General features: G+C 35.7%; 1 protein-coding gene and 1 pseudogene across 1 annotated transcript in view; one reads left to right on the top strand and one right to left on the bottom strand.

The window, feature by feature from the left end:
• Positions 1–26,479, bottom strand: part of LOC111159403 (SET binding factor 2) — a 501,856-nt gene that overhangs the window by 173,499 nt on the left and 301,878 nt on the right. The window contains exons 15-16 of the mRNA XM_022521837.1: positions 22,942–23,051; positions 21,022–21,171 (exon numbers count right to left, since the gene is read on the bottom strand). Of these exons, the coding sequence (XP_022377545.1) occupies positions 21,022–21,171; positions 22,942–23,051 (260 nt within the window). The remainder of the gene's footprint in view (positions 1–21,021; positions 21,172–22,941; positions 23,052–26,479) is intronic.
• On the top strand, positions 11,811–12,008 carry LOC111159405 (annotated as a pseudogene).

The following is a 26,479-nucleotide window of genomic DNA, read 5'->3' as shown; positions in this document are numbered from 1 at the left end:
TTTACTGTGCTGTGAGATTTTTGATTCCTAATTCATCATTCATTCTAGTTATTGGTCTAAGAAGATTTCCTAGATTCAAGATTTATGATTTAATCTTGGTAACTTGTGCCTTTTTAGGAACTATCTGGGTTTTTTTTCTAAGTTATCTGATTTGTTGGAATATAATTATTTATAGTACTCTTTTATCACACAATGTATTTCTGTGATTATCTGTTGTATTATTTACTCTTCCATTTCTCATTTTGGTTTTTGGGTCCTCTCCCTCTTTTTTCTTAGTTAATTTAGTTAAGGCATTACAAATTTTGTTTAGTTTTTCGGAAAAATTGTCATTACTTTCAATGTTATGTTGTTTATTCTCATCTCTATTTTACTTATTTCTGATTTTTTAAATTTTCTTCCTTTACTAAATTTTGGCTAAGTTTCTTCTTTTTCTAGTTCTTTGTGGTATAATGTTAAGCTTTTTATTTTTACTTTTATTCTTAGTACAAGAATTTATAGCATGCATTTCACTCTAACATCTGCTTTCACTGCATCCCAGGTTTTAGAATATTGTTTTCTTCTTATTCTTCTTCTTCTTTTTAAAAGATTTTTATTCATTTGACAAAGAGAGAGATAGATCATAAGTAGGCAGAGAGACAGGCAGAGAGAGAGGGGGTAGTGGGCTCACAGCCGAGCAGAGAGTCCAAGGACTCAGGGCTTGATCCCAGGTCCCTGAGATCATGACCTGAGCGGAAGGCAGAGGATCAGCCCACTGAGCCACCCAGGCGCCCCTGTGTTTTCTTCTTTATTTGAGATTATTTTGATTTGCTGTTTGATTTCTTATTTGGCCCATTGCTTATGCAGTAGTTGTGTTCTTTAATATTTACATATCAAATATTTAGTATTTATGTTGTAGATTTTCCAGCTTTGTTTTATTGTTGATCTTTAGTTTTATACCATTGTTATTGGTAAATACACGTGGTATGATTTCAATCTTCTTAAATTTGTAATATTTGTCATGTCTCTTTTTATGTAATTTAATCAGGGGATTCTTCTGTGTGTACTAAAAGAAAATGTGTGTTCTATTTTTCTTGGATGGACTGTTTTATATGTATCTCTTATAACCATGTATTCTGAACATGCTTCCGGTAAAAAAATGTTCTTGTTGGAAAAGAACAATAACTCTAACTGAGGGTACTTTTTTAAAATAAAGCATATCAGAGGGGAGGTGAGTGGGGGAAAGGGCGAAATAGGTGATGGAGATTAAGAGTACATATGTCATGAAGTATACTGAGTAATGTATAGAATTGCTGAATCATTATATTGTACATGTCCAACTAATGTAACTGTATGTTAACTATACCGGAATTAAAATTTTTAAAAAGCAAAGGGTTTGTAAAGTAATAAAACTGGCAAAACCAATTTTAAAAAAGAAGAAATCTACAACAGACAAATTCCCAGGAAAAAATTACTGAATAAACTCAAGGAAAAATTACTAACCTGGATAGTCTATAATTGGAAATTTAAAATATGCCTACAAAGAGAACATAGGTTTAGATGGCTTTACTGCTGAATTCTAACAAACTTTTAAGGAACATGCTATTTCAATTTAACCTTCACTCTTCCAGATAGGAGATACAGTGGGACAATCTCTACTACATTTTCTTTCATTCTTTTTTAAAAGATTTTATTTATTTATTTGAGAGAGAGAGAGTACATGAGGGAGGAGAGGGGCAGAGGGAAAGAGAGAATCAGACTCCCTGCTCTGAGAAGGAGCTCAATCCCAGGACCCTGAGATCATGACCTGAGCCAAAGTCAGATACTTAACAGACTGAGCCACCTAGGAGATCCTCTACTTCATTTTCTGACACTAAGTATAAGCTTGCTCCAATACCAGTCACAAACATTAAGAGAAATAATAGGATAATTAATGGAAACAATCATGGGAAAAAATCCTAACATATCAAGTTCAATAATTCACGAAAACAACTGATATTTGGAGAGAGCATTTCATGAAACTCAACACATATTAATGATAAAAAGTCTTGACAAACCAAGAATGGAAGAGGACTTTTCCCCCACGCTGTATGATATTTTATTAGGTTTCTTTTGTTTTGGAAGAGGACTTTTTTTTTTTAAAGATTTATTTATTTAGTTGACAGACAGAGATCACAAGTAGGCAGAGAGGCAGGCAGAGAGGGGTAGGGGGAAGCAGGCTCCCCGCTGAGCAGAGAGCCCGATGTGGGGCTCGATCCCACGATCCTGGGATCATGACCCAAGCTGAAGGCAGAGGCTCCAACCCACTGAGTCACCCAGGTGCCCCGGAAGAGGACTTTTTAACCTGATATAGGACATTTAACAAAACTTGATGAGCACCAGGTGTTGTATGTAAGTGCTGAATACTATATTGCACACCTGAAACTAATATAACACTACGTTAAAAATAATAAATTAAAAATAAGATTGAATAGTAAATGCTGTTAAAAAAACTTTTAGCAAATATAAGGCTCAATGATTAAACTTTAAAAGAAAGGTGCCATCATTTCTATTTAATGTTACACTACAAACCCTTGCTACACAATAAGAAAAAGAAATAAAACGAATAAAGTTTGGAAAACAAGGTAAAAAGCACTACTAGATGATATGGATGATACTGGATGATATGAATGCCAATATAAGAACTAAAAAGAATATGTAGACAAATTATTAGATACAATTTAGTCTGCAACATTAATAAACTTACTATATTTCTGTACATCAGACAAAAGCAATTAGGACGACTGGAATTTCACAGTCTCAAAGGATCTCATGTTAAATTAGGGTACTGACTGGGAAGAACAAAGTAGTGACTTGTACTGTATCAATTTTAACTAAACTGGAACTATGTTTTCTAGAATTCCCTTCTCTAGATGTTTCTGAGTTAGTGTTGCCAGAGACTTGAAGGTGGAAGTGGAACAGCACTCATGTTTATGTTTAGGGGTCAGTGTAATGTCACCAATTTTCTGGCTTGTCTTGTCAGTCAGGTCTGTAGCTCCACTGAGCTCTTGCTGCATTTCCTTTCAGCTTCTTTGCATTCTGAGCTAGAGAATGTGCAGCTCTGTAGTAAATGGAATTAACTTTTTCTGCAAGTCAATTGCATCATCAGAGTAGAAGGCTTAAATTTAGGCAGTAACAGATTAGCAGGGACTCCAATTTGTCCTTACTTTCCCTCTCTTCAAAAACAGGCACCTGGGTGGCTCAGTGGGTTAAGCCTCTGCCTTAGGCTCGGGTCATGATCCCAGGGTCCGGGGATGGGCTCTCTGCTCAGCGGGCAGCCTGCTTTTCCCCCTCTCTCTCTGCCTGCCTCTCTGCCTACTTGTGATCTCTGTCTGTTAAATAAATAAACAAAATCTTAAAAAAAAACAACAACAGGTAAACATATGGACTAAATAATTTACAAGCATCAATCAATTACAGATGTATAATAAACCCTATATTTTAATTCACATATTAAGCAAGGACAAATCTAAACATTGTACTTTATCACAAAGGATTACTAGTAATGCCTTTAAATCCCTCTCCCCTCCTCTCTCTATCCATCATCTATCTAGGACTATTGCTGTGTTAGAGGGTATATACATAGTCTCCTTTTGACTAAGTACCACCTGATTGCTCTCCAAAATAACTATACCTATCTCTGTTCTTCACCAGGAATGCATGAGGAATGAGGAATGAGAAATGAGGATTGCTATAATGCCACATCCTTACCAACACTTTGCATTATTCTACTTCTTATTAAATCTACTTATTAAATTTTGCCAGTCTTAAGAATAAAAGTTATTTTATTACAGCTGAAAAAAAGTTATTTTAATTTACATATCCTTATAGCTTTTCCAGCTCTCTTTTATAAAGAGCCTGTTAATACCTTTTTTCAGTTTTCTTGTCTTTTCTTTTTTAAAGATTTCATTTATTTGAGTGAGAGAGACAGAAAGTATGCAGGAGAGAAGCACGAGGGGCCGGGAAGGGCAGAGGGAGAGGGAGAAGCTCAGTGGGGTGTCCAATGCAGGGCCTGATTCCAGGACCCTGGGATCATGACCTGAGCTGAAGGCAGACACACAACTAAGTGAATCCTCCAGGTGCCCCACTCTTTTTCAATTTTCATTGGGGTTGTTGTTTAACGTTTGGTGATTTAGAGAATTTTTTTTGTGTATTCCAGATATTATTTCCTGGTTGATTTTAGATAGTAAAATAAGTAAGATTTATGTTCTATTAATGAACATCTGTATATTAATTTCATTCATGCTGTCCTTCACTGATTAAAAGGTTTTATGGGCACCTGAGTAGCTTAGTTGGTTAAGCGTCTAACATGTGATTTTTGCTCAGGTTGTGATCTCATGGGTTGTGGACTGAACTCTATGCTCAGCATGGAGTTTTCTTGAGAGTCTCTCCCTCTGTCCCTCCCCCAACTCATGTGCACATGCTCTCTCGCAAATAAATAAATCTTTAAAAAAGGTTTTAATAACTTAAGAAATCCATCTGGTTCTCTATTCCTTGTATTTATATTTACTTTGCATTATTGCATTTGTGTTTTAAATTTTAAGAATTTCTTTCTTGCTTAGGTCACCAAGATACTCATCTTCATTTCTATTAAATTTGGAGTTCCATCATTACATACAGATGTTTAACCTATCTGAAAACATCTTTATAAGTGTCACTATCTAGATATGCTTTATTTCTCTTCACATAGTGATCCGTTTCTCCCAACACCATTTATTAAATAAGTTCTCCTTTCTCCACTAATTTGTGATACCTATTAAGTTCCCATAAATACCATAAATAATAAATGAGGAAATGAATAAGTGAATGATATATTATAAATATATTATAAATACCCATAAATACCAGTATGTCTCTACGTACTCTATCTTATTGGTTTATTAGTCTTCTTGTGTTCTAATACAACACTAGTTTTATTATGATGATTTTAAACTATGTACCGATATCTGACAGAAAGTTCCCTCTTTGCTCTTAATGTTTTTTCAAATAAATTTTAGAGTATTACTAAGTTCCTCAAAAATTCCAATTAAACTAATTTAAAAACAGCCAAAGGACTTAAAGAGACATTTCTTCAAAGAACATATACAAATGGTCAATAAGCACATGAAAAGATGCTCAATACCACCACCATCATTAGAGGAACATATACAAAGTTTCTTCATTAACTGTAAGGCTTGATGTAGGTCTTTGTTATGTAGGTTTTACCAAATGAAAGCTTTTCTCTAATATAGTTTCCTAAGAACTTTTCTTTTTCTTTTTTTAAAGATTTTATTTATTTATTTGACACAGAGAGAGAGATCACAAGTAGGCAGAGAGGCAGGTGGGGGACGGGGGGAAAGCAGGCTCCCCACTGGGCACAGAGCCTGATGTGGGGCTCAATTCCAGGACCTTGAGATCATGACCTGAGCCAAAGGCCCAGGCTTAACCCACTGAGCCACCCAGGCGCCCCTCCTAAGAACTTTTAAACAAACACACATTGGATTTATCAAACGCCTGTTCAGTACTGATTAAAATAATCCTAATTTGGGGCGGCTGGGTGGCTCAGAGGGTTGAGCCTCTGCCTTCAGCTTGGGTCATGATCACAGGGTCCTGGGATTGAGCCCTGCATCGGGCTCTCTGCTTGGCGGGGAGCCTGCTTCCCCCCACCCCTCTCTGCCTGCCTCTCTGCCTACTTGTGATCTCTCTCTGTCAAATAAATAAATTAAATCTTTAAAAAATAAAATAAAACAATCCTAATTTTTCTCCTTTAGTCTACTATCGAGGTAAATTACACTAAAAGAATCCTGGGATCAATTCCACTATATCATGCTTTATTTTCTAGTGCACTACTAGAATCAATTAGCCAATTTTTTCTGTATTTCTGCATTTACACTGATATGAAAAAATGGAACTAACTTTACCTTTCCTTTTATTGTACTTTTTTATTTTGGTAGTTTTACACTAGGCTAATAAAATGGTAATAAAAACATAATGTTGACTGACAAAAGAAACAGAATGAAATATATAACACACCATTTACATACATTAAAAATACATGTGCGCTAATATACATTTTTTAAGAACATCTGCATAAAATAATATGTTAAACACATTAAAATGGGGGAGATTGGGAGCAAAATGGTTATAAAAATAAGCAAACAAGTAAATAAAACAAGATAGGAATCTTGCACAGACCAAAGATGATTAAGGTGTTATGAATTGAGGACGGCTAGGATTGTTCTTAGTAAGAGAACTATTACTTACTAAGAATATTAAGTAATAAAAAAAGAAAAAGGATCCTGAGATCACGGAATTCAGAGCAGAAGTAAGAGGAATCTTGGGAACATCTAGTCCAATCCCCCTGACAACGTAGGAATCCTTTGTCAGCTTTCCTGAAATTGACTAAAAAGTATTTTGATGCAATGCTCTATCAATTGGGAATACAGATCTATAAAACAATCCATATCACCATTAAGTTTTAAATGTTAGCTCTAATATCACCATTAAGTTTTAAATGTTAGCTCTAATCTACCCCCTCCCAAACTTACCAGATAAGAATCTCTGATGATGGGGCCCAGAAATGCACATTTAAAAAATTTAAGAAAAGTTTTAGAAATGACTACACTAAATAATAGGACATTAATTATTCAACTCTAGCTACCTATCAAATTTACCTGTGGAACTCTAAAAAAAATACAGATCTTAAGCTTCATCCCTGATGATTCTAACAAACCAGGTATGAACACTTGAGATTTAAATATATCAATGACAGTACTGTCCACCTGCATGTCAACTTCAAGTTTTACTTTTAAACAGAGGTACGAAATAGTCAACTATCCATCTACATTCTCTTACCAAGATATTCCTGTGCATGAGACATAAAAGGTGAATAGAGCCTGGCTTTGGTTGGGGATTAGATTACTAGTAGTCACCCCCCTTATCAACAGGGGATGTGTTCCAAGGCCCCCAGTGAATGCCTGAAACTGAATAGTACCAAACTCTACATATATTATGTTTTTTCCTATACATACATACCTATGATAAAGTTTAATTTATAAGTTAGGCACAGCAAGAGAATAACAATAATATAATAGAACTATAACGATATACTGTAATAACAATTATGTTAACGTTGTCTTTCTCAAAATATTATACTGTACTCACTCTTTTTCTGGTGATGATGTGAGATGATAAAATGCCTATGCGAGAAGATGAATTGAGGTGAATGACATAGGTATTATGACACAGAGTTAGGTTGCTGTTGACCTACTGACCTATCGATGAATAACCAGGAGGAGGACCATGGGCTTCTGACTTGTAACTGAAACTGGGGAAAGTGAAACTGTGGATAAGGGCAACCCTGGGTAACCAAGAAGGGGTAAAAGCTACAAACCTGTGTAGGGATGGAAACTGTCTAAAACTGAAACTAAAATTAGCTACTCATATTACATTCACTTATTCATTTACTCATTCATTAAATTTTTATTGCGAAACTACTTCATGCCAGACATAATGGAACATACAGAAAAGTCAAAGCAGGCAGTTTCATTATTTGTAATAAGCACAGTTGCAGGGTGATGATGGATAGGATGCGGGCAGTATAAGATACAGTGGAAGCACACAGAAGTGGCTACCAATCCATAATTAACGGGCTGAGGAAGGCTTTCAGGAGGAAGTGACATCTAAACTGAGATGAAAGGATGAGTAAGAGTTAGCTAGATGAAAGAGATAATGAGGGAGCAGGGATTAGAAAGAAATAGTGTTCCAAACTAAGGCAAAAAGATGTACAAATGCCAGAAGACTGAAGGCAGTGAAAGATGAAGCTATAGAGGTAAGTCCAGGCCAAGATACGATTAGAATTTACTCTGAATGCAAAGGGGAAGGATTTTAAGTTGGGAAGTGACAAAATCCAAGTCAAATTATTGAAATATCACTTTGGTAAAGAAAGGAAATAGATATGGTAGGGGAAGGGGTCAGGATGGTTGTAGAGAAATCAGTTAAGTCAGTGCAGTTAGCAGGTAAGCAATGTCAGTGACTTAAATCAGGATATCAGAATTTGAGAGAGAAAGTAGGTGGAATAGAGAGATACTTAGAAAGTAGAATATACAGGACTCAGTGGCTGATCACATAGGAGGATAAAGCTAAGAGAAAGTCTAATTCCATGTTTTAGACTTATTGGTGCCATTTGTTAAAGTAGGAAACTCAACAGGAAGAGTTTGTGGGTAGTAACTGGAAGTGGGGTAAAAGATTATTATTTCAGTTTGGAACAGAACATCTAAATAGCTTTGGGACATTCAAGCACAGATGGATAATAACTGGCAAGATATTCAGCTCTGAAACTTAAGAGGCAGATTTGAGCTTGAGACATATATTTGGAGGGCATAAGTAAAAGATGGTAATGGGGATGATTAAGATTGCCCAGGCAGGGGGGGGAATCTTAGACTGGCAGATAATCTAAAAGTGGATCTAAAGATGCAAATGAATATCACTATTTGCAAGGCTGAGGGAAGAGAAGCCATATCAAAATGACTGAAAAAGAAATTCTATAGAAGAAGAAAACCAGGAGAAATATTATAATCAAAGATAATGGAAGAAGGTTTTGTAAAAAGCATCATGAAATGCTACCAAGTGTCAAATAAGACAAGAATTGAAGTTTCCACTATATTTATCAGTAAGTTCTCTTCAATCATCTTGGTTGATTAGTGGTAGGCGGAAATTTGTCCTAAACCTTACAGCTGTTAGAATAATTAACTTCTTAATGAATTCTCTCCTAAATCTGAAACTCAAAATTGTAAACAACCAAGTTAGTTCCTTAATAAGTAACTTAGAAAAGTGGAATCTTATTTCAATAATTACTGCTTCCAAGTCCAAGGACAGTTGTGGTGAAAAAATAGATACCAAAGGTGCTAACTCAGAAGAGCTCAGCAACCCTTGAATCTTAAGCCTTGAACCCTCACCAACCTCAGGAACCATAATATTGGGAAGAAGAATTTTTTTCTTTTTGAAGACTTCTGGCTTCATTTTATACTACTTTGGCATGGGTTGTATTTATTTTCAAAATAGCTTTTTTCGTTTTTATTTTCTTGGCAAGTTTTATTGTGAGCTTTCTAATTATGAAGCAAAATTTCTTTTTTTCACCATGCTTTATATGATAGTATTTAAAATTGATGTGAATTATTATGTCAAAAAACTCATTAAATAAGTAATTCGCCTTCCTGAGCAATTTTTCCATCTTTTGTGGTTATCTTTATTAAAAAATTATACTTGGAAAAATTAATTATATAATAATTTATATATTCAAATATATCTGAATACTTTCTGTGTACCAGGTACCATTCTGGATGTTGGGTGTACACTAATGAACAATACAAAGTCTATTTCAACTCAGTTAGGGTTGAGTTTTTCTATAGCAACTGTTATTTTTAAAAATGAAAAAAAAATCCACAAGTTTCCAGAATACAGGCTTCTGATCTAAATTTAAATTTAGCTAAAGAGCACCTAATTGCCACCTATTGTGTTTTGAAGAACAGAGCACTGGTGAGCTAAAGACACAGAGTGAATAAAAACAAAAAAACAAAAACTAGATTTTGAACTCACTTCTTTGATTTATGAGCTCTGTGATTTGGGAAAACTATTTGGCCCTATTTCCAGAGGGTAGTAGTGATTGTGGCTAACCCAGTTTCAGAGCCAAAAGAAAGCTGAGGTTGTCTGAGGCCATCAGAGTGATACACGTACCCAAAAAGGGCAGGACAATTATGGGTGATGACTAGAAGGTTCTCTCACGAGGGAGAGTGGGGAGTGAAATCAGAGTTGGGGAACAATGGTAACAACTTTGTTTTGGGGACCCTTCTGCTTAGGTCATATTCCACATGAGTAAAGCAAAGAATGACAAAATAAAAAGAATGTGTACATGGTGAAGCTTGTTGACTGCAAGCTCCATTTTAGCATGATCTCGTGGAGCTATTTAGTTGAGAAACTCCTAATCTCAGTATCTTTAGTAAAATCTTTTTCTCTCTGGCTGTTGACATTTCTCAAAGAACTGTTTTCCAATGTCCTGACCTGAGAACAAGTTGCCAGAGTTCTAGGAGCTGAAGGCAGAAAGTCTACTAGTATTCTCAATATTTGGCATTCACTTAGCTCCCTTGTTTGCAGGAAACCAGAATTTCCCTCAGCTAGACCTAGTGTCTCCCAGGGTAGTGATGGCCTCTCTTAAAAATAAATACACAAACAAACAAACAAACCTCTCATCTTCTACCAGAGTAAAGGAGGGGCAGCTGGCTGTTGACACAGAACTGAAAAATGATCTAGGAGGGCAATCCACCTGCATCTTCAGGGGACTTTCAACCAATCCTCGTTTATTGTTTTACACCCCCCCACCAAATCTCCTGTTTTCAGAGATTACTTGATGTCCCCAATCCCTGAGTCTTTTGCAGTTCCGCAAACTGGGCTGCTTCAAGGCTTTTACAACATCAGTTAGGAAAAGGCAGTCTTGAGTCTGCTAAATAAAGTCATTCACCATCAGCTTTCCAGTATCCAAAATGTCATTGCCCTTGTCTCCTCTCCTGTCTTGCCTGTGGGTTTCTATATTAAAAAAAAAAAAAAAAATCCTTTACTTTTGTTTTACTGGGGTTTTATGTGGTAGCTGAGGTTCAATGTCCATATTCAATCTGTTCACTTTAACCAGAAGTCACTCTACCTACTTTTCTCATCTCCTACCATCTTTCTACCCTACGTCTGGCAACACAGAAATATTTTTTAATTTTCAAAAACACAGGCCCTTTCTGTACTTTTTTTTCTGCTAACAAATTCCTCTATCTGGAATACTCTCCCTTTCATTTCTTGTCCAATAAATGCCTTCTGTGACCATGTCCTTCCCACTCAAAATCCGGTAATCCCATAATAGCATTCAGAGTTTTACACAAATCTCTATCAGTGCATATCTCGCTATATTATATTTACCTGTAAGATTTTCCTTCTGGATTGTGAACTCCTTAAGAACCAGGATATCTTAATTACTTCAGTATGAAGTGTACCTCCATATCTAGTGTAGAGACTATTATATAGTAGAAATCAGTAAACGGAGGAAGAAAAGAGAGGAAAGAAGTAAAAAACTTACCTTGATTAAGTAAGATGTATTCTACTCATTAATATATTCTTAATGTATTAGTCTGTTTGGGGCTGCTGTAACAAAATACCACAGACTGAGTGGTTTATACAGTGGAAATTTAGGTGGTTGGAAGTTCAAGATCAGGATGCCAGCATGGTCAGCTGAGGGCCCTCTTCTAGGTTATAGACTTTTTATATTCTTACATGGTGGAAAGGACAAAGGGAGCTCTGTTGACTCTCTTTTATATAGGGATTAATCTCATTCATGAGGGCTCTATCTTCATGATCTTATCACCTCCCCAAAGCCCCCCTACTAATACCATCACCTTAGGTGTTTGGTTTCCAACATATGAATGGGAGAACATATTCAAACCATAGCACTTAACAAAATCCCCAAATCTGCTACCTTGTACATATGAACAGTGCATGACTGTCCTTAAAAATTTCTAGATTGCTGGGGCGCCTGGGTAGCTCAGTGGGTTAAAGCCTCTGCCTTTGGCTTGGGTCGTGATCCCAGGGTCCTGGGATCGAGGCCCACATCGGGCTCTCTGCTCAGCAGGGAGCCTGCTTCCTCCTCTCTCTCTCTGCCTGCTTCTCTGCTTACTTGTGATCTCTGTCTGTCAAATAAATAAATAAAATCTTTAAAAAACAATTTTTTTTTCTAGATTGCTTTTCCACCTTCAGCCATGCTAGTGAGTGGAGCTGCCACCATGTCCGCCCACCTACAAGGTACGGTCATGGGGAACTGCTCCAGCTTCCAGATCAAGAGAAACAGATTTACAGCACTGAGCCCAGTAATCTGAAGGCTGGCAACTCCTTCTGCTACACAGACTGATTCACTATAAGACTGTGGGCCCATGGCCAAGGGCAAAGGTGTAGTGGTAGTCATGAAGTAGAAATCTCAGTGAAAACCTGCCACCTCCTACATGCAGGCCACCATAAACAAGAATGCCTGGGCCACACTCAGCAGCATCATGCACGTGATCTGCAAGAACAAGTACAGCCCAGTTCTGCACATGGATGCCATTCACAGAGCCAGCACCATTCTGCAGAGCCAGAAGCCTACAATGGTGAAGAAGCAGAATCATCCCACCAAGAGCTCCTGGGCACCTGCCCTCTACCTCCAAAGCAATAAAAATGTTAACCACCTCAAAAAAAAAAAAAAATTCTAGATTTAGTCAATCTGATGGGGCAGTTTGGGTTTCTCATACTTCTCAACTCCTATGTGGTTTCCTATATTATTCTGAGTCAACCTAAGAAGCCCAATTTAAGAATCTACCCAGCAACAAAGGAAATATTATGAAAACATTTTCTTGTTGTCTGGAATTCTCAGCCTCAACAAAATCTGGAGATTAGATGTTTGAAGGCTCTCTTTAGTAAGGCAGGATCCTTGGTTACTTTCTGAGATACTACCATGAGCTGAAGTCACACTTAGCCCAATGTTTAGTAGCTTGCTTTTTGCTTTTTTTATTCATAGTAAGACTTTCTCAATGCAAACAAAGTCACTGATCTGTATTCGAGCACAAGTTCCTTATCATGTCACAGACTAGCACTTTAAACAGTACTGTTTTAGACCACTTCACTATCTCCTCCTTGTATCTTCTCTTCCATATTTTCCATCTTCCTGTTTCTCTTTGCTCTACCGTGTAACTGCTTCACGTATATACTCCAGTTCACTAGAATTCTTTCTCTGTATCTAGACTGATGTTTAACCTATCCTTTGAGTTGTTTGTAATTACGTATTTCTTTGTTTACTTATTTAATATCAATACATTTCAAACATATGTCAAAGTTGAAAGAATTTTATACTGAACACCTGTGTATTTACCCCTGGATTGTATCATGAACAGTTTACTAGGCTTGCTTTATTATTTATCTATCCATTAATCCATATTATTTTTAGTGCATTTCAGAGTAAATAGCAGATATCAATTATTATGAAATTATTGGATCATAGGATAGATATATGCTTAGTTTTATCAGAATCTTTCAGACTTTTTTCTGATGTGACCGTACCAGTTTAAATTATCAACAATAAAGTATGAGATTTCCAATTACTTTACAACATTGCCAACATTTGGCATTGTTAGTCTAATCTCAGCATATGGGTGGGTTATACAGTAGTATCTCACAGTGATTTTCATTTGCATTTCTCTGATGACTAATGATCCTGAGACCATCTTCATGTGGTTACTGAGCATTCACGTATTATTTTGTGAAGTATCTGTTGAAATTTTCCATTTTTAAAAATTGGTTTGTTCAGCTTAAGTTGTAGAGTTCTTTATATAAACACAATACCAGTTCTTTGCCACATACATATTTTGGGAAAATTTTTTCCCAGTTTTGCCTATTCATTTTTATAATGGGGTCCTTTGAAGATCATAAGTTTTAATTTTGATGTAGTATAATGATCATTTTTTTCCTTTTGGTTATCACTTTCTGTGATCTAAGAAACTGTTGCCCATTCCTAAGTCATGAAACTATTTCATATTTTCCCCTAAAAGCTTTATGGTTTCATATTTTATGTTTAGATTTATACTCTATACCTCAAAGTTATCCTTGTGTTTTATGTGACATAGAGGTTCAGATTCATTTTTCTCCATATGGATATTCAGTTATTTCAATACAATTTTTGGAAAAAATTTCCCTTTTCCTATTGGGTTTTTCTGGGTTTTTCAAAAATCCTGTAAATGTGGGTCTATTTCTGGGTGCTCTTTCCACTAATTTATTTGCTGATGCTTATGTCAGTACCACACTGTCTTGATTATTGTGGGTTGATAATAAATCTTGAAATCAGGTAGTATAAGTCATCCAATTTTATTCTTTTTCAAGATTTTTGACCATTCTAAATCCTCTGCATTTCCATATAAGTCCTAAGTCCTACAATCCACCTATCAATCTCCATAGAAAAGTCTACTGCAATTCGGATTGGGATTGCATTCAACCTACAGATCAATTTGCTGAGAACAGACACCTTAACAATACTGAGTCTTCCACATCCTCTGAATTTTTAAGTGATTATACAAACTCAGCTGGCCATTTTTGTTAGTTTCTGGTTATTGGCTTATTTTGTACTCAATCTTTTATTTATTTAAATATTTTAATTATATATTCAAGTTGGATAATTCCAAAATAGTTTTGAGAGTGCAAATCTGTTGTTGCTTGTTTCTGTCGACATTAATTCATACTGGCTCACTTCCTTGGTATTTGGCCATTTTTAAATAGTGAGTGCCTATTTTATTAAATTTAATCTGTGGGAACCCTGACTGCCTAAACTGGAGCTGCATTCTTCCAGAAAGGATTTACAATTGATTGTTTTAGAGGAAAGGGTGAGGGGCATGTCACTATTGCATAGGGATTATTTTTTTCCTCTTTTATTGTCCCAGCCTAACGCAAAACTCTCAGGTTCAAACAGCTCTCTTTATAGAGGACAATGCTTAATTGTGCTCACAATTTTGGTTTTCCCTATTTGTCCTTTTCCTGAAAGCAGACGAAGGGCCTATTAGAAATTTCCTTTTCTTCTTAGAAAAAACAATGTGCCAAAATCACTATTTTTCTTTTTACTGTTTTTCTTAGATCTATTTCTACTACATTAGCGAGAAGGTTCTTCTAGCATGCAGTTGTTTATGATGCTGAAAATGGAGGACTTCACTAGTTTTTTTCTTTTTTTTAAAGATTTTATTTATTTGAGAGAGGGAGAATGAGAGAGAGACAGAGAGCATGAAAGGGGGAAGGTCAGAGGGAAAAGCAGGCTCCCCGCGGAGCAGGGAGCCCAATGCGGGACTCGATCCCAGAACTCCAAGATCATGACCTGAGCCGAAGGCAGTCGCTTAACCCACTGAGCCACCCAGGCGCTCCTTCATTAGTTTTTACAATTATAATTTATTGTTAAAAAAATTTTAGCTGTGGGATGCCTGGGTGGCTCTGTGGGTTAAGATCTGCTTGGCTCAGATCATGATCTCAGAGTGCTGGAATTGAGTCCTGTAATGGGCTCCTTGCTCACTGGGGAGCCTGGCTGTTCCCTTGCCTGTGTGCTCTCTCTTTCTAATAAAAAATAATTTCTTTACAAAATTTTAGTTACGATCCTGACATCATGTATCTGCTAAAGTTTTAATCATGTCTCTGCTAAAAATGAAAAGAGTTAAGGCCATGATATTTTTGGAGAGATTTATAATAATCTCAGTTATAAAACACCCAAAATATGATTAATTATTTGAAATGAGATGATACATAGGAATACTCTATAACCAGTCCTTTACTTGTATACTTGTATACTCTACAAACCAGTCCTTTAAAAAATAACCTTGGCATTGAAAGAACCTAATAAATAAAATAGTCCCCTACAGTACTCATGTTCCACTTAATTTTCCCTTGAGGACAGGGAAGGACAGAATAACTTCAAAATCACGAAAAACAAAAATTGCTAAAGTTTTTGAATTGCTAGCTAAAAATTAGTTCATTTAGTTAAGGTTTCTTTCTTAAAATACCAACACAGATGTTCGGCCTGCCTTGAAACTCTATGCTTTTGTAAAAAATGTTCAGAATGTCATGTTAAATCCCCACAAGTAACATTGTTACAATAAGAATATAAATACTAACAAATCCCAAGTTAGTAATAAATAACCCATTAAAATAAAAATATCACATGTGAGCCCATTTATAACTGAGAAGAGCCTCTCTATAATGTTAAACAACAGCGTGTGCTGGAATAAAGACAGGATCCATTTTTATGTACTTATGAAATACTGAATGAAAAAATATTAAGTGCCTTGGCCAAGGTGTATTTGAAAGCAGAAACAAATCCATGCCTTTTGCTCTCCAGAAATATGATTATTCAAATGAAAAAGGAAAATATTTGTAGCCTGAGGGTACCTGGCTCTTCTATAAATGACTAATCGGTGTACGCTATAGCTAAGTTTAAAGAAACCTTAAAACTTAATTCCTAAGTTAATAAATAGCACAAAAAGTATTAACGGAAAAAAAGCTTCCTAGAATAATTTTTGTAGTTTTATCAGCAATCATAGGGTTTCAAGAAATTACCGAACTTTAGGGCTTCTAGAAACCTTCACCTGTTAATCAAATTTCTTTGTTCTCCATAATTATACTATCAAAGTAATGGCAGCAAAGTAACAAAAGACAAGGCTTTATTCAGGACAAATTTATTGTTTTATTCTTCTCATAAAGGTGCTCAATGATTTCCTTCCTACAAAAAGAAGATCTTTTTTTTAATGTATAAAATGTATGCTTATGTTTTATACAAATTAACTACGTGTGTGTGTGTGCCTAATCCATCTACCAGAAGTAACTACTGTTGAGGATTTACTGTAAATATCCTTCTAAATTTTAGTACGTTATAATACACACGTATAATTTTAGGTAAAAAATAGAATCATATCATATCTACTTTATGTAACTTCCCTTTTGCCTACCTAGTAATATGTAAGTTTTTCCAAATGGGCACATATTATAGATCTATGACTTTTTATGTTGTAGCTGAGCGGTATTCCAAATAGTTGTACATAATTAAATAAATCAATATCCAAATGGTGAACATCTAGGTTGCTTTTAATTGTTGCTATTATTATAAACTATTATAGCTAGTAAATTATACTTTAAAGTAAAAATGTCTTCCAATAAAGGTGAATCATCTCCTATCTTATCAGTATGCTTAAACAAACTACAAAGTGCTTGTTACAAGACTGCATTTTTGATGCTAGATTTTAAGTCAGAATTTCGGAGAAAGATATCCTTCAAAATGCATTTGAAGAGAAAAATATACCCTGCAAAACACCCTAATAGCAGTACCCTAAGACCTGAAGGTTTCTAAGTTGCAAGGTTATAAAGAACAAAGACACAATGAATACTCATACACCTAGTTTAAGAAATAGAGTATTAGCATTACCACTGAAGATCTCTACGTTCATCGACCCTTCCTCTCTGTCCCACTGAGGGTAATTTTTTTCAATATTTTCTTTATTATTCCCTTAATTTCCTTTTTTCTAGTTTTATTGAGGTACAATTGAGAAATAAAATTGTAGTGTATAATGTGATGATTTTGTGTGTGTGTATATATATGTATGTATATATAAAAGAAAAGCAAGGCTATATATATAGCCTTGCTTTTCTTTTCCTTTTTCAAGATTTTATTTATTTATTTGACAGACAGAGCGAGAGAGGGAACATAAGCAGTGGGAGTGGGAGAGAGAGAAGCAGGCTTCCTACCAAGCAGGGAACCCAACGTGGGGCTCCATTCTAGGACCCTGGGATCATGACTTAGGCCAAAGACACATGCCCAACAACTGAGTCACCCAGGCACCCTTGCCTTGCTTTTCTTTATGGTTTTACCATATATATTATATTCCTAAATTACATATTTCTAAATAATATATTACATGCTTTAAATTTTATACCAATGGAACCATATTATAATTGGATTGTTCTTTTATTTTTGTGCAGAACTATCTTCTTTAAGATTCACTGTTCCTTATAGCTACAATTCGTTTTCTCTACTAAAAAATATTCTAATATAAAAAGATACCACAGGGGTGGGGCGCCTGGGTGGCTCAGTGGGTTAAAGCCTCTGCCTTCAGCTCAGGTTGTGATCCCAGGGTCCTGGGATCGAGCCCCGTATCGGGCTCTCTGCTCAGCGGGGAGCCTGTTTCCCTCTCTCTCTGCCTGCCTCTCTGCCTACTTGTGATCTCTGTCAAATAAATAAATAAAATCTTAAAAAATAAATAAATAAAAAGATACCACAATTTATTCATTCTATTGCTGGTTGACGTATTAGTTGTTTTGTTTTCTGCTATTTTAAACAATGCTCCTATGAACATTTTTGTGCATGTCCCTTGGTATATGGGTAAGAGCTCATCTAAGAGTGGAATCAGTGGGTCATTGAATATATTCCTAATTTAAATGTAGTCAAATTTATCACTCTTTTCTTTTAAGATCAGCACTATTTGTGACTTGCTTAACAAATCTATCCCTACCCCAAAGTCAAGGATATCTCCTTTAAAGATTGTTTGAAAAACTGTAGAGATTGGCTTTTCATATGTAAGTCTTTAGTCCACATGAAACTGTTTTTTAGTGTATAGTGTGGTATACATAGACCAGTGAGGTATCTGTACATTTTCTGTGTACATGGTCACCTCATTGTCCCAGCACTAATTACTGAATTTTTTATCCTCTTGTCATTGATCTGAAATGACAATTCTGTCATAAGTCGCATTCTCATATATGTGTACCTCTGTGTATTATCTGTAGTTTATAAACTGTCGCATATTCTGTTCTTTTGGTCAATCTCTTTATGATTGTGCCAAAACCACACTGTCTTAATTACCAAAGTCTAAAACTAAAATTAAAATTAAAAATTGTTTTAAGTTTTATTGAGGTATAATTGATAAATAAAATGGTAAAATATTTCAAGTAGACATGGTGGTGATTTCATATATGCATACACTGTGAAAGGATTCCCGTATATATCTGTTTTGTTGTTGTTATTGGTTGGTGCAAATATTTAAGTTCTACTCTCTTAGCAAATTTCAAGTACATAATACATTTTTATCAACTACAGTCACCACATTTTAAATTAGATCCTCAGGCCTTAGCCACCAAATAGCTAAAAGTGTGCCCCTTTTACCAACTTTTACTTATTTCCCCCACCCCTCAAGCCATGGCAACCATTTCTTTACTCTCTGTTTCTAAGAGTTTGACTTTTTTTTTTTTTTAAGATTCTACATATCTGTGATTCCACGCAGTATTTATTAGTTTTCTCTGTCTGGCTTATTTCACTTATCATGATGCCTTCAGCATCTCCATGTTATTGCAAATGGCAACACTTCCTTCTTTCTCAAGGTTGAATACTTTCACTGCTTATATATAACACATCTTCTTTTCCTATTCATCTGCTGGTAAACACTTAGGTTGTTTTCATATCTTGGCTATTGTTAAAAATGTTGCGGTGAACACGGGGGTGTAGATACCTTTTCAATATCCTGTTTTCCTTTGGATAAGCTCAGAAGTGGGATTGTTGGATCCTATGCTTGTTCTGGATTTAATTTTGTTTTTTCATAGTGGTTGTATCAATTTACATTCCTACCAACAGTGCAGAAGGGTTCCCTTTCTTCCACATCCTTCACAACACTTATCTTAAATCTTTTTGATAACAGTCATTCTAACAAATGTGAGGTGGTATCTCATGGTGATTTTGATTTATACTTCCCTGATGATTAGTGATGCTGAATACATTTTCAGGTACCTTTTGGCCATTTGTATCTTATTTATTTATTTGTCTTCTTTTAAACTAATTTTTTATATCTAACAGGACCAATTCCCAACTTTGTTGTTGTTGTTTTAGGAGGCCGTTGGTAATTCTTAGGCTTTTGCTCTTCTAGCTGGGATTCTGATAGAAATTGCATTGCCTCTATTGATTATTTTGGGGAGAACTGATATCTTCACAATATTGAGTTTTCCAACCCATGGACATGGTATATCTTTCCACTTAATTAGGCCTTTTTTCACCCATAAACTTTATTATTAATTATACCTAGTGATTCTCATTTTCTAATCTAACAGAATTTAACATGTATTTTGCTTACTTTTTCTGGAGTCCCACAGATAGGCTTTGAATTCTTTTTTTTTTTTTTTTAATTTATTTGACAGTCAGAGATCACAAGTAGGCAGAGAGGCAGGCAGAGAGAGGGAAGGGGGAAGCAGGCTCCCCGCCAAGCAGAGAGCCCGAAGCGGGGCTTGATCCCAGGACCCTGCGATCATGACCTGAGCTGAAGGCAGAGGCTTTAACCCACTGAGCCACCCAGGCATCCCTAGGCTTTGAATTCTTAACATTTAATTATATTCTTCTCCTTGTGCAAAAAGTTTGAGAAATAATATTTCTATCACCTGTAAAGAACATGATGTCAATGTCATAAAATAACTAACATGTGAGACAGGATGGGGAAATCAGATTATTTGCTTCTCCTAAACTGCCTTCACTATTTTTTTTTTTTTAAAGGTTTTATTTATTTGACAGAGAGAAATCACAAGTAGGCAGAGAGGCAAACAGAGAGAGAAAGAGGAGGAAGCAGGCTCCCTGCCGAGCAGAGAGCCCAATGCGGGACTTGATCCCAGAACCCCGAGATCATGACCTGAGTGGAAGGCAGAGGCTTAACCCACTGAGACACCCAGGCGCCCCTGCCTTCATTATTTTGTTGGAAGTTTATTTCTGTAAGATTTTGCGTGTGTGTGTGTGTGTGTGTGTGTGTGTGTGTGTATGCCAAGTAGAAGTATTTTTTGACCTTTTATGCATGGTGCTTACCAAATACTTAAGTAATTCATTTATAACTTAAATTACCCATCACTCATTATCCTCTATCTTAATAGTACAAATAAAAACTGACTGAAATGAATAATTAAGTAATTATTAAATAATTTAACATTAAGTAACATAAAACTGAATGTTTTGGAGATGACCTTTCATTTTTCATTTTCAGAAAGTTTGCTTAGAGAACAAAATAACCCAGCTTTTTTTTTTTTTTAAAGATTTTAATTATTTTATTTGAGAGAGAGAGCACAAAGGGAGAGTGAGAGGGAAAAGCAGACTCCCCGCTAAGCAGAGAGCCTGACTCAGGGCTCAAGCCCAGGACCCTGAGATCATGACCTGAGCCAAAGCAGATGCTTAACTAACTGAGTCACCCAGGCTTCCCTACCCTAGTATTTTTCAAGAGAAAACAATGGTAGTATGAAAAACTCAATACTTATGTCAACTAATAAATAAGTATTTCTGACAGAAATGGTAAGGATATTGGTTCTTCATCCTATTCACCGTGGAAGACTCAAGGACGTGACATATCAGTAACTACAGAATCTCCTGGAAAAATAAAAAGTATTCTCAAATATTAGGAATAATCTGAAAGAACTGAAAATTACCTGTAGTGTACAGTTCATCATCCTTATTATATAGTCAAACTGTTGATGGTCTAATATAGCCCGGTTTTGCTGGACATGTAAACCCAGCTCATCGGTGAGACACTGTCTTGCTGCCTTTCCTTTAAGGGCTCTCAGTGCAGCTGGAAGGGTCTAGGGCAAGAGAAGCAGAAGTGAACAAAAGATATCAATGGAAAGAAACAACATTTAATCACACTAAAAATTCAAGTGCACCTTATAAGCCACGTAACAAAGATATTAGAATTAAACTTCCAGAAAAGAGTTGATTTGCTATTAAGAACAATTTTAATAGATGGGTGTATAGTTATTTTTATTTGTAAGTCAGTATGAAAAATAAGTAGAACTGATTTATGTAATAAGTTAAAAAACATTAACTTCACTTAATAAAAAAACTCAACAAAACTTCGGTTACCAAAAACACTCATGACATTTAGATACTTTCTTTCAATAACTGGCCACATCTCTGTGGCAAAAATAGAAGGAAAAATTAAAATGACAAGAAACACAGGTGATTTCATACTTTTAAACTGGTAAGTTATTTAATCACTAGTCAGTTTTAATTTACGATTAGAAAATTCTATATCTCCTCATTTCAATATCATAGTGAAGAAGGGAAAAGGACTCAGATCAACAAATAGAAATATCTAGATTTACGCATTAAAATTCTTTCACTTTATCACCCAGAAGAATGTCTCTCCCAGTTCACCATTTAGCACTTAGTTAATGTACTTTATTTAAAATAATAATAGGCTTATTTAACTTTGAAAACCTAAAAAAATACAGAATAAAAAGTAAGAAGGAAGGGAAGAAGTCTGACAGCAGGAGGGCATAATATTGTTATAGGAAGGTATAAGAAACAAGATGTAAAACCTGAAAGCAAGAAAAGCAGAAGTAAGTCTATTACAACACTTTAAGCATAAGAGAAAATGGAAACCAAAAAAAAGTCAAAACCTAAAAAGGCTTGGGTCATTTACTATAAGGGTAAAAATGTTACTCTTTTCATGCTTTAGCCTCTTGTTCAGAGCTATAATGAGTCACTAAGATTACATTATGTTTAATACATTTCTTTCTTTTTAAAAAAATTTTATTAACATATAATGTATTATTTGCTTCAGAGGTACAGGTCTGTGAATCATCAGTCTTACACAATTCACAGCACTCACCATAGCACCTACCCTCCCCAATGTCCATAACCCAGCCACCCCATCCCGCCCCCCATACTTCCCAGCAACTCTCAGTTTGTTTTCTGAGATTAAGAGTCTCTTATGGTTTGTCTCCCTCCCCAGTCCCATCTCGTTTCATTTTTTCCCTCTGTACTCCCCACGACCCCCGACCCTGCCTCTCAAATTCCTCATATCAGAGAGATCATACGATAATTGTCATTCTCTGGTTGACTTACTTCACTTAGCATAATACCCTCTAGTTTTTTCCTGACTTGTTAATTTTAGCCATTCTGACTGGTGTGAGGCGGTATATCACTGTGGTTTTGATTTGTATTTCCCTGATTGTTTAACACAGTTTTTTAAAGAAGGCAAGAAAATGTGCTTTAATGAGGCATATTTAAGTTGAATATCACTATTCTTATAATTCATTTCTTATTCTGACTAGATTCTTAGCAATAAATAAAATTATATTCAAATTGTTAAATTTCTAAGAAATATGTCTAAATAGGATTTAAAGAACAATGTTTAAAAGTTTAAGGAAAAAAATCGCTAACAATATTTCTCTGGTAGCCATATAACTAGGCATGGCAAAGATTTTAAATCTCAGACACAATTCATTTAAAATGATCAAAACAATGAAAAGAGATGGAATTAGAGGAGAGGTTATTTGGTAAACTAAACATGTAAATCTGAAAGGGGAATGATGAATGCTTACTTGGGAAAGAAAGCATTTTATTACCTTTTCAGTCTCCAATGTTTTATTTTCAAATATGAATGAGATGCAGTTTCTAACAACTTCCAATCTCTGTGCACTGTTGAAAACTGTTGTCACCTTATCCATTATCGAAACTAGCAGAGGAATATAAAGACAACACAAACAAGTTAAACTTCTTTGGCAATTACGAAAGCAAAGGGAATATTAATGTTTACAGTTTATATAGTTGTAACTATCTGCATGACCAACATTTAGAATTTATTCTTTTCCCTGGTTACATGACACTGAAGGTATTCCATTTCATTACTTTAGATTACAGATTTAGGTTTTGAAATGTCAGGCTAGTCAATGGCTCATTGAGGATAATTGCACGGATAGATTCCAATGATAAACTGAACTCTTCAGCAAATTAATTCATATCGCACAGTAAAACTGTATTAAGCAAGAGTAAACATCCACTTTTAACTTTAATTGTGAACAAACTGATAAATGTTTGGGGTACAGTGTCATGACAAAAGTAGCTAATACTTACATGTGAGAAGACTACTAACAAAAAAAGAAACTGATATTTCTAAAACATTACCAAAGAAAAACCACATATCACAAAAAATCACATTCTACAAATTAGAGTACAGGTACTCAATAGTGTTTGAGAAAGCACTATACAAAAAGAGAAATGATTATGGCTCAAGAATTACTATATAAACTTGGGAGTGTTTTTTTTGTCCTATAAACTATGTACCAGTCACATTTACCATAAGATCGAATAATTTCTAGTCTAATACACAGGCTAATATATTTATAGGTCTGATTCTGCTTTTTAAGACCCCTTATAATTTTATGGCTGCTCTTGGAATCTAAAGGCATAATCCCTTCACTCCCCGTCATACCTAAGAAGAAAGAGTATCATATCTTACTTATTAACATCCTTTTCACTTCATCAATATAAAACTTATATCCTTCAAATCATTTTTAAAACTTTCTAATTTTGAACAATTTTAAGCTCACAAAAAGTTACAAAATAGTATGGATTCATGTACTCATCACTTTAGCTTCCCCCAATGGTGACATCTTACCTAACTATAGTGCTTTATCAGAATCAGGAAATCAATTGGCACCATATAATTAACTAGACAACAGAACACAAATTTTACCAGTTTTCTTTTAATCATTTTTAATCATGCAACACAGATACTCTGCATGACCATGATAGCTAATAGATTATTTCACATGACTCTTTTTTTTTTTTAGGTGGGCTGGGCTTCTTTCTCCGAGTCTCCTCCTGTCATCCTACTCCCTCTGTGCTCCTTCCCACTCCTCCCAAATCCTTTAGAAACCTTTGTCTATGGAGGTGGTTGCTATAACTGGGTTTAAAGGCTTTTCTCTATTATTCTTACAAGATTTCCCCAGAGTAGGGTAATATTATCACCATTTTGCAGATGAAGGAACATATGTCACTAGCCTACAATTATAAAGCAAATGGCAAAGTACAGTTTGTTCTGTGCTTAGTTACCCAAAAAAGGTTCATGATGTTCACATGCTTAATAGTGGAGTAAGTGGTGTGAAGGTTCAGAAATACTTGGAAAAATTTCAGAAGGAAAACCGCATCCCCACCCCAAGGATTTTTTTTCCCCCCTACAAACATCTCAGAGGGAAACTTCCCAATTCTCTCAGAAAGTGAGAAAGAAAAAAATGGTCTCCCCCTCTCCCCAGAACATTTTTAATTGTGTGCTCTGGGGCTTCTCAGACAGGTAGGTCAGCGGAATAGACTGAAATAGAAATCGATCTATATTTAGAATAGGAAACTTCTTAGAGTCTCCAAATAATACCACATACTTTATCGAGCAACATCTTTAACCTGTGTTTATAAACTTTTTAAAAAAAGATTTTATTCATTTGATAGAGTGAGAGTGAGAGAGAGAACACAAGCAGGGGGAATGTGAGAGGGAGAAGCAGGATTCCCACAGAGCCTAATATGGGGCTCGATCCCAGGACCCTGGGATCATGACCTGAGGCGAAGGCACATGCCTAACGACTGAGCCACCCAGACGCCCTAACATTTGTTTATAAACTTTTAATTCTAAAATCTCTTCAGCAGTGTTTTTAATTTTCTTTAGGGCAAGGTATTAAAAAAAAAAACACCTTTTCTGGTAATAAGTCTGTTTACTTTTTTGAGAGTTATTTGAGAATATGACTTAGTTCACTCCCAGAAGAAAGTTCTTCACTTGGAGTTACTGGTATTTCAGATTGGCCAAATCCCCAGCTGTGGCATTCTAATACTCACTTTCTAACATCTGATGACAACTCTGTTTTATGAGTACTTAAATTCCCAGGGCTTCCCTTCTAAGGTTTTAGCCTTCCAGTGCTAGTTCCACCCAATCATCATTACTCTGGCTCCTCTGAGGAATGGGTGGAAATTAAGTAACCTCTCAAAATGTGAATGCCTCATAAGGTGTCAGAGCAATTTTACACTCATATTAAATGAGTAAAATGTAAAATGGAACATTTATAACTTTTAATTTTAGTACAAAGAAAATCCTGATTCTGATCAACCAAAATGAACCAGAAAGTTGGACAGAGGTTCCTGTATTCATCCATCCATTCATTCATTCATTCAAGTTTTACATGCAGGGCTAAATACTTTGTCATGTGTACCTCTCTCACTGATTACAGTGAGATACTCTATCTACATGTATCTAAAGAAAGAATTCAGAAAAAAATAAAGAATTCAAAGAGGATTGAAAATGCGGAAAATAAAGAGATTACATAAAGATAATATTAAGAATTAAGGTGACAATTCAAGCAAACTGAAATTTTTTTTAATTTTATTTTTTATAAACATATATTTTTATCCCCAGGGGTACAGGTCTGTGAATCGCCAGGTTTACACACTTCACAGCACTCACCATAGCACATACCCTCTCCAATGTCCATAACCCCACCCCTCCACCCCCCCTCCCTCATCAACCCTCAGATTGTTTTGTGAGATTAAGAGTCACTTATGGTTTGTCTCCCTCCCAATCCCATCTTGTTTCATTTACTCTTCTCCAACCCCCTTAACCCCCCATGTTGCATCTCCTCTCCCTCATATCAGGGAGATCACATGTTAGTTGTCTTTCTCCGATTGACTTATTTGGCTAACCATGATACCCTCTAGTTCCATCCACGTCGTCGCAAATGGCAAGATTTCATTTCTTTTGATGGCTGCATAGTATTCCATTGTGTATATGTACCACTTCTTCTTTATCCATTCGTCTGTTGATAGACATCTAGGTTCTTTCCATAGTTTGGATATTGTAGACATTGCTGCTATAAACATTCGGGTGCACGTGCCCCTTCGGATGACTACGATTTTATCTTTAGGGTAAATACCCAGCAGTGCAATTGCTGGGTCATAGGGTAGTTCTATTTTCAACATTTTGAGGAACCTCCATGCCATTTTCCAGAGTGGTTGCACCAGCTTGCATTCCCACCAACAGTGTAGGAGGGTTCCCCTTTCTCCGCATCCTCGCCAGCATCTGTCATTTCCTGACTTGTTAATTTTAGCCATTCTGACTGGTGT

The sequence above is a fragment of the Enhydra lutris genome, unplaced genomic scaffold (assembly GCF_002288905.1).
Source record: "Enhydra lutris kenyoni isolate GAN:26980312 unplaced genomic scaffold, ASM228890v2 scaffoldscaffold68, whole genome shotgun sequence".
Taxonomy (NCBI): domain Eukaryota; kingdom Metazoa; phylum Chordata; class Mammalia; order Carnivora; family Mustelidae; genus Enhydra; species Enhydra lutris.
The sequence above is the reverse complement of the archived record's forward strand: the minus strand, read 5'-3'. Positions and strand labels throughout refer to the sequence as shown.